The following is an 11,376-nucleotide window of genomic DNA, read 5'->3' on the forward strand; positions in this document are numbered from 1 at the left end:
GCCCATAGAGGGCTGCGTCGGCTGGCGCGGATGCTGGCATGGACGGCGCGACTGTGGAAAGGGAAGGCATGATCGGCGGTGCGGAGGACAGCTCCGAAATGACAGGGCCCGAGGCCGGAAGTTGGGGGAGGCCCCCGTAGCCCGGAAGTCCGTACTGCACGAACAGCGGTGCCGAGGATGTGGGACGCCCATCGATGGCCGCCATTCGCGTGGTGAGGCCCCCCACCTGCCGCTGCAGCCCGTAGATGGCGGCGGTCAGCGCATTGAGGGCATCAGTGGGAATGGCGGTGAGCGGTGGCAGGGGAAGTGGTGTGGTGAACACAATGGCGGCGCTGGTGACTGCGGGGGTTGGCATGGTGGTGGTTGGTGCGGTGGTGGGAACAACGGCGGCGGTGGCGGAAGCTCCAGAACCGGACATGGCTGATACCAGGTTGTTGGAACGCGGATTGCTACGAAGGTGATAGGAGTGGGACGTAGAGGTGCAAGGCTTGAACGCCCGGCAGCGAGGCGGCGGCACCATGCTCCGTGCCAAAGCTAGGGCTGTTGACGAGGGTGTGAACGTTGGGGTGCCAGGGAGCGAGAGAGATGAATCTCAATCTCTGGCTAATCTCATTAATGAATAGTGTTCCACACTCATAACCAAATGCTAACAAATCTCTCCTCACTCTAAGGAATAATGAAACAAACTCCTAAACAAACCCCTAATCTCTCTGAGGGTAACAAACAAAGCGAAACAAACTTCTGAAGACTCGGCTGCCGAGAACAAACTGGGACGCCGCGACGTGGTGACCGCGCGCTAGTGCGCTCCTGCCGCGGTCCACCTTCAGCCACTAGCTTTGCGCGGTGTTGGTATACTTTGCTGACCATAACAATGCGCAGGATGGCATTCTTCTTGTATGTTCTGGACTGACCTGGGCTACTGTGACGAGTCCTGAGAAGTGAGGTGAGAAGAACAGAAAAAACAGAACAGCCCCTCTCAAGTCAAGAGTCCTATCAGAAAACTAAGAGCAAGCAAACATCTCATTGAAGCTTCGAAATTACTGGCTTAGCCGAGTTAAAGAATCCCACCTAGATACAACCTACTCTAACTGCTGCCTTTCTCTAACAGAAAAAAAATATATAACTGCTGCCGACTTATACTCATCTTTATTCGCCCAGTGGAAATTGTGCGGTTTCTATCCAGTGTGTGCGCTCTAAATTTTATCGGCCGGCTATGAGAGGTCTCATCATGAGAATCATGGGAGCTTTGACCTCGGCAGTTGTGTTCAGACTTCTGAGAACATGCAATGGAACTACTCTCCAGATACTTAAGTGCCTTGGTCTTTACCATCCACGATCATGACCTTTATCAACTCTAACAGGAATTTGTCACGCGACCCCAAATACACTCTGACCGGCAACAAAAGAAAAATTGCACTGAACAGAACCGATTTTGTCTTTCTTTCAGCCTTCGTCACATCTCTGACATACCGCATCATCAACTCATGGCGGTTTCTGCCGTACTACTGGCTTCTACTGCCTCTGCTTTTATTTTGACGACCTTGACTTTGGGAGTGTTTCTTTCAGCTTTCACCAGCGCATGGCACGTTTAATTTCTACAGTTTGACTGGCTTTCATATACTAACCAAAGTTATCATTAGACGACCTTGACTCTGACAGGGGCTTTTGATCTGTTCTTATTTTTCTTTTAGCCTAAAACACATGCATGTTTGTTGTTTGACCTACCGCATCATCAGCGCCTGGTATATCTCTGCCGCATGACTGGCTTTTACTACTCTTGCTTTTATTTTGTGGCTAATGACCATGCCAACTCTGACAGGCATTCCAATAAAAAGCTCAGACAAGTGACCTTGACTTTGAGACGGTCATGTCTATCTAGTCTTTCTTTCCCTGCTGATCATGAGCTTAATTAGGTCCTTGGTCCACATCTCTCTTTCTTTAATAATTTTGTGGCGGTAAAATGTGCCAATCCTGTATTCTTTCTTTAATTTAGTATTAGATAACACACAAATCTGTCACATACACAGAGTTCACTAAGATAATACATAGTAGCTCAAAACATCATAGGTTCGTAGTTTGGTCCTTCATGCTCATATGAAGAACACAACACAACTTACACAAGAACTAAAGCAACAAGTTAATAGATGACATCTGCTAGATAAACCAATTCCTTCCATATCTTTTATGTAATGTTGATATCGGTCAAAAGCTTATTATTTAGTATTGTAGCCCTTTATTATGAATCACTCATGTTAAGCATGATTTAGTATGTAGTAGTTTAGAACGGATATGGACCTCTCATGCATCCACATTTCATGTAAGTAACAAGGGTCCAGCGCACGTATGTGATGAAGCATGTGAACAATCAGGTGTGTCATTATGTCAAAACATGATGAAGGGAAACAGATCTCAAGTTGGATAAGAGTCTATAGCCTGATTCCCATAGAGAACCTAGTCCATAATTATCAATCACCTTATGTGAAATCTTGGCAAAGAAGTAGCAAAACGAAGTGATGAGCAACTTTACCATATTGTCTTTTATAGCCCTGATTGTTATAACTAGAAATATCATTGGTGTCACATGGCAATCATGAAGATGGTAGCCGGTTACCAGAAACTCTTTCATCGTGACTAGTTTCTTAATGTTGGATAAGAAACCAATCAATTCTTTTACTTCTCATAAGCACTCGTAGACTACTTTTTAATATCTACTGTCAAGTTGTGACTAATCGTGGGAAGGTAGTGTTTTCTATGCTACTTATCTACAAGGTGAAGGTCTGGTTTTATCTTAAATAAATTCATACAAAACGTAAAGACCGCTTAGAGAATTGGGTCATGAGAGAGCACAATCACCTCATGGCTCAACGCAAAGAGCTTAATCTACCAAATGGAGAAACAAAAGATGAGACAATGATCAAAATGTTGGCTTTGGCCATCAAGGCAGGTCACATCATGGCAAGCATATGACATTAATTAATGTGTACCCTTTTGTAATAACACAAAGGACAAGAAGAGTGGGTCCAAAAACTATGGCATTTGGATTGAGGTCATCGACACAATGGGAAAAAAGATCACATACTATGCCTTCATAGATGGTGACTAAGGATTTAATCTACTAGTCTCCAGTGGGTCAAACACCAACAATGTGTGGAGGAGGACAATTACGAACTCACATATGTCAACCTTAGCAAAGTACGTTACAAAGATTACCCTTGGTACTCGGCTCACCTATAGCACAAGTTCTCTATGTAATCTAGCTACCCCAAAAGTGAGAAGCTTCTTAAGAAATAGAAACATGTAGTTGTCTTCGTAAATCAAATAATTATAGTAGTTCGTGTTGTGAAGGATGTCGAGGAATACAATTAGTACTATTAAATAGAGCTCTTCGCAAACCTACACTAGTGGAGAAATGGCCTTTAGTCTCGGTTGGGAAAGGGCATTAGTTCTAGTTTCCAACCGGAACTACAGATCCAGGACTAAAGGGCATGCCAGGCAACCGGGACTAAAGGGTGCGCGGGCTAAAAAAATAATTATGGCACAACCGCTCAATTGTGCCCTATGATTCGTGGAACTCGAACTGTAACACCCCAACCCGTTAGTAGCCTATAGTAGTTGTGAAGTTGGCCCATGTGGCTCATGAGGATTGTTGTTGGTGGGTTTAGTACCACCTTGGAAATTTAGAAGGATGAGGGTCAGCTTATAATCTTTGTCATTCAAAATGTAGCACTTCCGGGTTAACCCTTTTACACGAAGCGAGAACAAAAGTGTAAGAGATGTGCTACGCTAGCTATGCTGGCCCGTTCCATGTGCGGAGTTGGGTCATAGAAGCAATTTTAGACGGTGGGTTGTTACACGAACCAAAGACGTCATGTATTACTCCACACGTAGTTTTCCACCCCACCTACACAACACATGTGACTTTGGATGAGATGCTTTCTTTTTGAACTGTACTGTGAAGGATCCTTTAGTCCTGGTTGATAACACCAACTTTAGTACCCAATTGGTGGCTCCAACCAGGACTAAAGGTCGGTCCCCTCTGTGCCCTAGCCATTGGACCCAGGACTAATGATGATATTAGTCCTAGCCCCAGACAATCGAGACGACTAAAGCCAAAATCCGAAGGTCCGTTCTCTACTAGTACTACATCAAAGGATCAAGGATGTACAAGCAAGCATCAACATAAATGAATGCCCCTGGGTACTCAAATCAAAACATGTAAAGCATAGAAACCATCATAATACAAAGCGAATTCAATGGTTAGGAAGAGAACCCCAAATGTCGAAAGAAAATTCAATTGACATCAATTCCAAAACTAAATAACATCAACTTTGTGTGGCGTACATATGAACGCTACGCCATGGAACATGGATATACAACAATTTGCATTGTATGGTTTATATGAAAGAAAGCATACAAGGAAAAGTAAACAAACATCTCCATCGATATCAGAAATGATACATTTGGGGAAATAAGGATTAGAAGCAAGTAAAACTAGAGCTTCCAGCAATAGCTTGAAGTAATCTTGGCATTGGGGGTATGTTAATTTCAAGTAAACCCTCAAGGGTCTGAACCACCTCGGCCATTGTTGGTCTATTAGACTGATCATCTTGAATACACCAACATGCAAGCTTGCAAGCTATTTCGACCTGCTTTGAATTGGCTTCACCGTTTAATCTGTGGTCCAGCAAGCTCATTACATCTCCCTCAACAATTGTCCGTGCGACATGTACATGGTAATAAATATCATGATTGCTGCTACTGCAAGAACAAGAAACAGATGTATTCTTTTGTCCAGATATGATTTCCAATAGAACCATACCATAGGCATACACATCAACTTTTGGTGTAATAGCCACTCCAGTGATCCATTCAGGTGCAAGGTATCCTATAGTTCCCCTGAAAGTAGTTAAGACTCGGCTAAAATCCCTCCCCAAGAACTTGGCCATCCCAAAATCTGCAATTTTTGGGATAAATGAATCAGAAAGGAGAATATTTTCCGGTTTAATATCACAATGTATGATGCAGTCACAGCACATCTCATGCAAGTAGGTCAATCCTCTGGCAACTCCCAATGCTATTTGATACCTAGTGCTCCACTTCAATAATGTCGCATGGCTCTGGAAAAGATGAATATCAAGAGAGCCATTCGGCATGTGTTCATAAACAAGCACCCTTGCAGCAAAAACCAAGTAAATTGACTAAATTAATGTATTGGATTATGCCAATTGATTTCACTTCAGCTCTGAATTGCTTCTCTCTGTGATGAGCACAATCAAGCCATTTCACTGCTATCGCTGTTGAGTCACTGAGGAACCCCTTGAATACAGAACCAAAACCACCTTGCCCTAGCTTTTCTGAGAAATGTTTAGTTGCATGCTGTAAATCGATGTATCGAAATGTAATGATTCCATTGCAACCTTGGGCAGTTTGTGAGATTCTGTAAGAGCTCTTCCTTTTGTTTCTCCAAATCATTATGAGCATGATGAATGCAAACAAACATAAATCAGCAGTACTAGTACCAATGGCAACTCCAATAGTAAATACTCTTTTGTTTTTATCTAAACTTTGCACATCTTTAGCCGCAAGGCGAAGGTTAAGAGTTTCTCCATTTGAATCTGCTGTGGTACCACATTGTATTTGCCTTACGTTTAGCAATTCTTCATGCCAAATAAAGCATGTATTGTTACTGAAGGAATATGCAGTGCAAGAGCAATTGCCCAAGCAGACTTGAGCACATTCACCACTGCTTTTAGCATCCTCTGTTTTGCGCTCACTTTGTGTAAACTAACACATGGAATAGATAAGAATTTATCCATGGATCTTATTGAACTTTCATTTGAAAAATTGCAATCTAATGCAGTGTTCCTCGAGCATCCATTGCTTCGATCATCTAGCTCCCAATCTTCAATATATGTTACAGTGAACCCCTTCATACAAGTGCAATGAGGCAGAGCATCATCATCGCATATTGTGAAAGGTCCACAGGCTGCATACACATCGCATTGAGATCTAGGTTCGGAATGCGCACCCAATCTTGTGAACCTTCAGGCCAAATGAATACGTTTATCTGACCCGAGACACCCAAGTTATAATAAATATTCATTTCATCTGACACATGGTATGTATGATACTTCTCATGGTTAGTCTCTACAAATGACAGGTAACCAACGTTCCTTGACACTTCCGGCGACGAGTTAAATCTTTTTCCATTCCACACACCACTGGACAATAAGGTTTGGAGGACTTGAGTGATGCAAGGACAATTTGGTTACCTGTCTCAAAAAACCCAAGGGTGTACCTTCCATTCTGGGAGACGAGCTTGTCGTGAATGGACAGTGCTTGGCCATCTGAGATGGTGTCCCTCACCGCCGCCGTTGTCAGTTTGAGCCGGCGTTAGAGCCCAAACTGACGGCAGTGGCATGGAGGGCACAAAAAAGTTGGAGCAGTGGCGCTGAAGACCGCTGAACTTTTACAGGGACACACAGGGCATTGCGATCTTTTTTAATGGCACACAAGGAATTCCCCCTTAATTTTTAAGTAAGTAGAGATACCAACGCCTGCGCTTGTGGTTTCTGCCATTATCGTCCTAGCCGGAGTAGCAAGTAGAGTGGTTACATTTGAATATCTGAGTAGCACGAACCTTGTCGTTATGTCATATATAGATATGATCCTGTATAATCGGCTAGAGTTTCTATCTCAAGGACGTTATTGTACTTGTGCTCTGAGCATTGGGCATTTATGCGATGCACAGTTCTTCCATAAATGAATTGGTTACAATTAACATGACCTGACAAATATTTACTTAGATTACTTATTTTCTAGCCTTTACATAGCGGATCAACCTTTCGATCCCTGGTCTCACATAAATGAAGACGACGCTAGGTCTAGATTGAAGGGAAGGAGAACTTCAGAAGTGTATATTGATGCCAACAGAGTACCCAAAAAAATGTCAAGAATAACAGAGAAAATAATGACAATCTCTTTGACCTCATGTGTTGCTACCGTTGTTGGTTTTTTCATACATGTGTTTGCTGATGACGAAGCAGAAGAAGATATGCATTCTGATTTTGTAGAGAGAGCTTCTGATTATTCTCTTCTGATTACAATAAGTCACAACATCATTGGCGTCTCCAATAGATATGAAGAGGAAATTGATTTTTTTTTGCGAGGAAAGAGGAAATTGATGTTAATGCAACTTGGGAAGTGGTGTTACTGATCAACTCTATCGAGTTTCATTCTACTCGTGTCACATGGTCTTATGGTTCGCACTGTGTAAAGTCTAAAATATTTGATTCATATGCTAGTGTCCACTTAACTGCTCAAATTACAAAGGTCTTAATAGGAAAGTTACAGCATAGGCTTAGTCTTTTTTCGAAACTCCAGATAAGATGGCAGGGGTGATCCTCACATACAAACTATGGATCATTGCATATATAGCATACAGACTCTCCATACAGAAACAGCTCTGTTAAGATTCAGGAGTCAAGTTTTGCCTTCGGCAGTGGCTTCCCATATAAACTACAGCATAAGCTTAATTGTTTTTGGCTACTCCATATATATATAAGATAGCAGGTTTGATCTTCACATACGATCGACTCAGACATACTCAATACAACAGCTCTGTCAAGACTCAAGGGTCTGGTTTCACTTTCTGTTGTGTCTTGCCCATATCACTATGACTGTAATTGAAAAGAAGACACCAAATCCCAATGCCGTGAACATGAACAGTAATACATCTGCAAGGTCCTTCTCTGAAGCATGTGGCAAGCTTGTTTCTGTTGTATTGCTGCATTGTTTGGATACTGGAGGTCCACACAAACCAGAGTTCCCCAAAAAAGAGCTATTGGAAAATGTGGAGAACTGAGATGACTCTGGTATTGGTCCAGCCAACATGTTGTAGGACAGATTGAGTACCGAAAGGAAGTTCAGCAATGCCAGCTCCTGTGGGATCTCCCCAGAAAGCTCATTTGAGGAGAGGTCCAATGACTCAAGTTGCATTAATCTGCCAAATTGAACGGGAATTGGCCCTTCTAAGGCATTATGAGACATGTTGAGACTACGAAGCAGCAAAAGATCCCCAACATCCTCAGGGATGATACCATAAAACGAATTGTTTGAGATATCTATTAGCACAAGCGTCGTCAAGATCTTGGAGATGGTTCTGTCATACCCTTTGTATATAATTGCAACCATAAACTGGTATGGTTGCACATGGTAATATTGATTTTCCATGACTAATGTCTCATTATCAGATCTGGTCTTCATGGACTTGAGCATCTTAAACCATCCTGCTGACAATGTGCCACTCAAGTTGTTTGAGGCCAAGTCAACAATTCGCAGTTGTGTAAATTCACATTCATTTCGGTCGTGTGTATTATTTGAAGGATCCAGCAACTTCCCAGTAAACTTGTTAGACCTGAGAATAAGGACTTGAAGTTTAGGAAGTGTACTCATCCAGCATGGGAAAGAATCACTGATTCGATTGCTTCCAATGTCAAGTATCTCCAGGTTCCTGCAAGCAACTAGAGATCTCGGTAATCTCCCATCAATCAAATTGCCACTGAGATCTAATGCCTCAAGTGCACAACCTTTGCTAATGTTGTCAGGTAATTCTCCAACAAATCTGTTTCCTTTAAGACTTAATACTTGTAATGCACTGGCATCCTCTAGTAAACAAGATGGGATTGAACCACTTAAGTTGTTATAAGAAAGATCAATGAGCAGTAAACTCCTAACCGCACCACAAATTGATTGTGAAATATTTTCAGAAAGGCTATTTCTGGAGGCCTTTAGAAAGAGGGTACTACTGAGGTAATTAGAGAAATCAGGCATGGATGAGAACTGGTTGCTCGAGTAGTCAAGTGTAACGCTGCCATTTCTTGGTATAGGTATGGGCCCACTGAAATTATTGAAACTCAGATCAAAGTATTGTACGTCAACTGGAAGCAAAGGTTCTTCAGATCCCACACTTGTAAACATATTATGTGATACATTCAGGAGTAAGATGTACGATCCATTCAGTGTGTCCCATATCCACTGAGGTATTGCCCCATGGATTTGGTTATCAGAGAGGTCAAGACCAGTGATGTAATCAAGATGCCTCAAGAAGCGGGGGAAACTAGACATTCTGCAAGATGCTAAACGTAAGAATTCGATTTTTGGGAAGGAAACAGGTAAAGAACTATTTTCTCCTTCTACCACGTGCAGTTCATTGTTTGAGAGATTTAAGACAGATAGATTTTGCATTTTCGAGAATGCAGATAGTTGCACCATACCTACAAAATTGTTTGACTGAAGTTGCAGAGCTTGTAGTCTAGTCAAATTTGATATCTGTGGAGGTATCTTCCCTGAAAAATTGCAACTGCACAGTGCAAGCTCCGTCAAGTCACTTAGGTTTCCTATCCAAGAAGGTATCTGTCCAGATAATCCACAGTAGGAGAATTTGAGAACTCTGAGAGAAGCCATATTTGAGATCCATGACGGTATGGAACCTACTAGCTGTAAACCAGACACCTCAAGCAGTTCCAAGGATTTGAGCTCACCTATTGAAGAGGGAAGTACTCCAGAGAAGCCACGAGCACCAAGGCCGAGCATTTTTAGAGACTTGAGATTGCTTATTGAACTTGGTATGGTCCCTGAGAAGCTTGTGTCATTGACAAACAGATTCTCCAAGCTGCTGTCCTGCGAGAAAACTGGCAGAACACCGGAGATCCCAGGATTCCTGGAGAGGTCAATTGTTTGTAACTTCTTGTGTTTGAAGATGATGGAAGGGAAATATCCTTGAAACTTATTTGTTGAGAGCTGAAGAACAGTCAGGTTGGATAAACCAGCCAGGAACTCTGGCACTGGACCAGACAAATGATTATAGTGAAGCTCGATCACTGTAAGTGATGTCAAGGCTGACAGTGATCTACATATAGGACCTGGTAGCAAGCAGTATGGTAAGCTGAGGACCTTGAGTTTAGGACTGAACCTGGCCAAATAGTCGCACCATTGGGCTCCATTACCAGACAGATTCACCATGCCCAGCCTGATCACCTCCAGGTTTGTGAGGTCTGCAAGTAGGGTCTCCATGTTTGGCACCCAGAGCTGCCAAAGGTTGTCTGAGTTGTAGTATGTCAACCTGTTCTCATCGTCGAAATCATAGGCATAGAAGCTGGTAGAGAAGTCGAGGAAGATGAGGCTTTTGAGACGGCCGATGCTTGCTGGTACTGGCCCCACGAAGTTGGTGTCGGAGAGGTCCAGATGGGTGAGCTGCGTGAGCTGCTCAAACCCAGCGGTAGGGAGCTGGGACACGCTGAAGTCGTTGCCGGAGAGGTCGAGGTGCTTCAGCCAAGTTAGTCTGAACAGTGCAGGGTCCAGACCACTGGCTTGCAGCTGCCGACCACTCAGGTTGAGGGAGGCTACACGGCCACCGGCGCTGCCACAGCTGACACCGTGCCAGCTGCAGCAGTCTGTGTCGGCAGTCCATGTCAGGAAGGTGGTGGAATCACCGCCAGTAGTGTTGAACGACTCCTTCAGCTCGAGGAGCGCCGAGGCCTGATCGAGGAGGCACGGAACTGGAGGCGCAGACAATGAGGTGTTGTTTATCGTCGTCACAGCAAGCATGTATGCAGTCTGGATTTGTAGAAGTATGAGCAGCATGGTTAGCAATGGTCCAAGGTGTGTGCGCAACTCTAATGGCGGACGAACCATTGTTAAAGTAAAGATGGGAGTAGCATCAACAATCAAATTGGAACAGATGGAGAGGTCAGGCGAAGGTTTTTTTTTCTGTTACCACTGATGTTTATCTTCTTTGGAGATTTTTCTACGTAGTGTCAAGAGTCAACATCATGTGCTTTGTTTTTTTAAGTAAAGAAGTCATAAAAGTCTAAATCATTCGTAGCGTTCCACACGTGTGAGATTTGGGAGTAAAACTAACGACTTTACTCTTGACACAATAGTTTTAAAAAATTCATCCCATGCTATTATGAGTTATGACCTCTCCCATTGCATTGATTTTAAAGTAGAAAAACTCAATCTTCCTATTGGGGCGAAACCTCACGCCCAAGGTTCGCTAGTGATGATTGCTTCTTACTGCTCAAACCCTGCGGGTGCAGGTACATGGCGAGGTCTCCCAAGGTTGTCTGCGGAGGCCCCAAGAAGTTGGATTTGAGGCCGGCCGCAAAGATCCTGTGAGACCTTTGCCCAATGTCAAAGGACCTAGCCTTCGGGCCGAAGGCTCGGGTCAAAGGTGATCGATGGAAGGCGGCGGTGGCTCCATCTAGAATCTTCATGGAAGTCTTCAAAACATTCATGATAGAGGTCCCGCAGGCTAAAAGGTGGTCAGATGGACCCAACGGCCCAACAAGCCTGACGACGGCTTGATAAGGGCCC

General features: G+C 43.5%; 1 protein-coding gene and 1 pseudogene across 1 annotated transcript; both read right to left on the reverse strand.

Moving 5' to 3' along the window:
• Positions 1-4,475: 4,475 nt before the first annotated feature.
• LOC136503357 (G-type lectin S-receptor-like serine/threonine-protein kinase At2g19130) lies at positions 4,476-6,421 on the reverse strand (annotated as a pseudogene).
• A 1,052-nt stretch (positions 6,422-7,473) lies between these two features.
• On the reverse strand, positions 7,474-10,942 carry LOC136505795 (receptor-like protein 7). Its single transcript, XM_066500940.1, has one exon. The coding sequence runs from the start codon at positions 10,693-10,695 to the stop codon at positions 7,645-7,647; it is 3,051 nt and encodes a 1,016-aa protein (XP_066357037.1). The 5' UTR covers positions 10,696-10,942; the 3' UTR covers positions 7,474-7,644.
• Between the last annotated feature and the right edge of the window lie 434 nt (positions 10,943-11,376).

Source organism: Miscanthus floridulus, chromosome 14 (genome assembly GCF_019320115.1).
Source record: "Miscanthus floridulus cultivar M001 chromosome 14, ASM1932011v1, whole genome shotgun sequence".
Lineage (NCBI taxonomy): Eukaryota > Viridiplantae > Streptophyta > Magnoliopsida > Poales > Poaceae > Miscanthus > Miscanthus floridulus.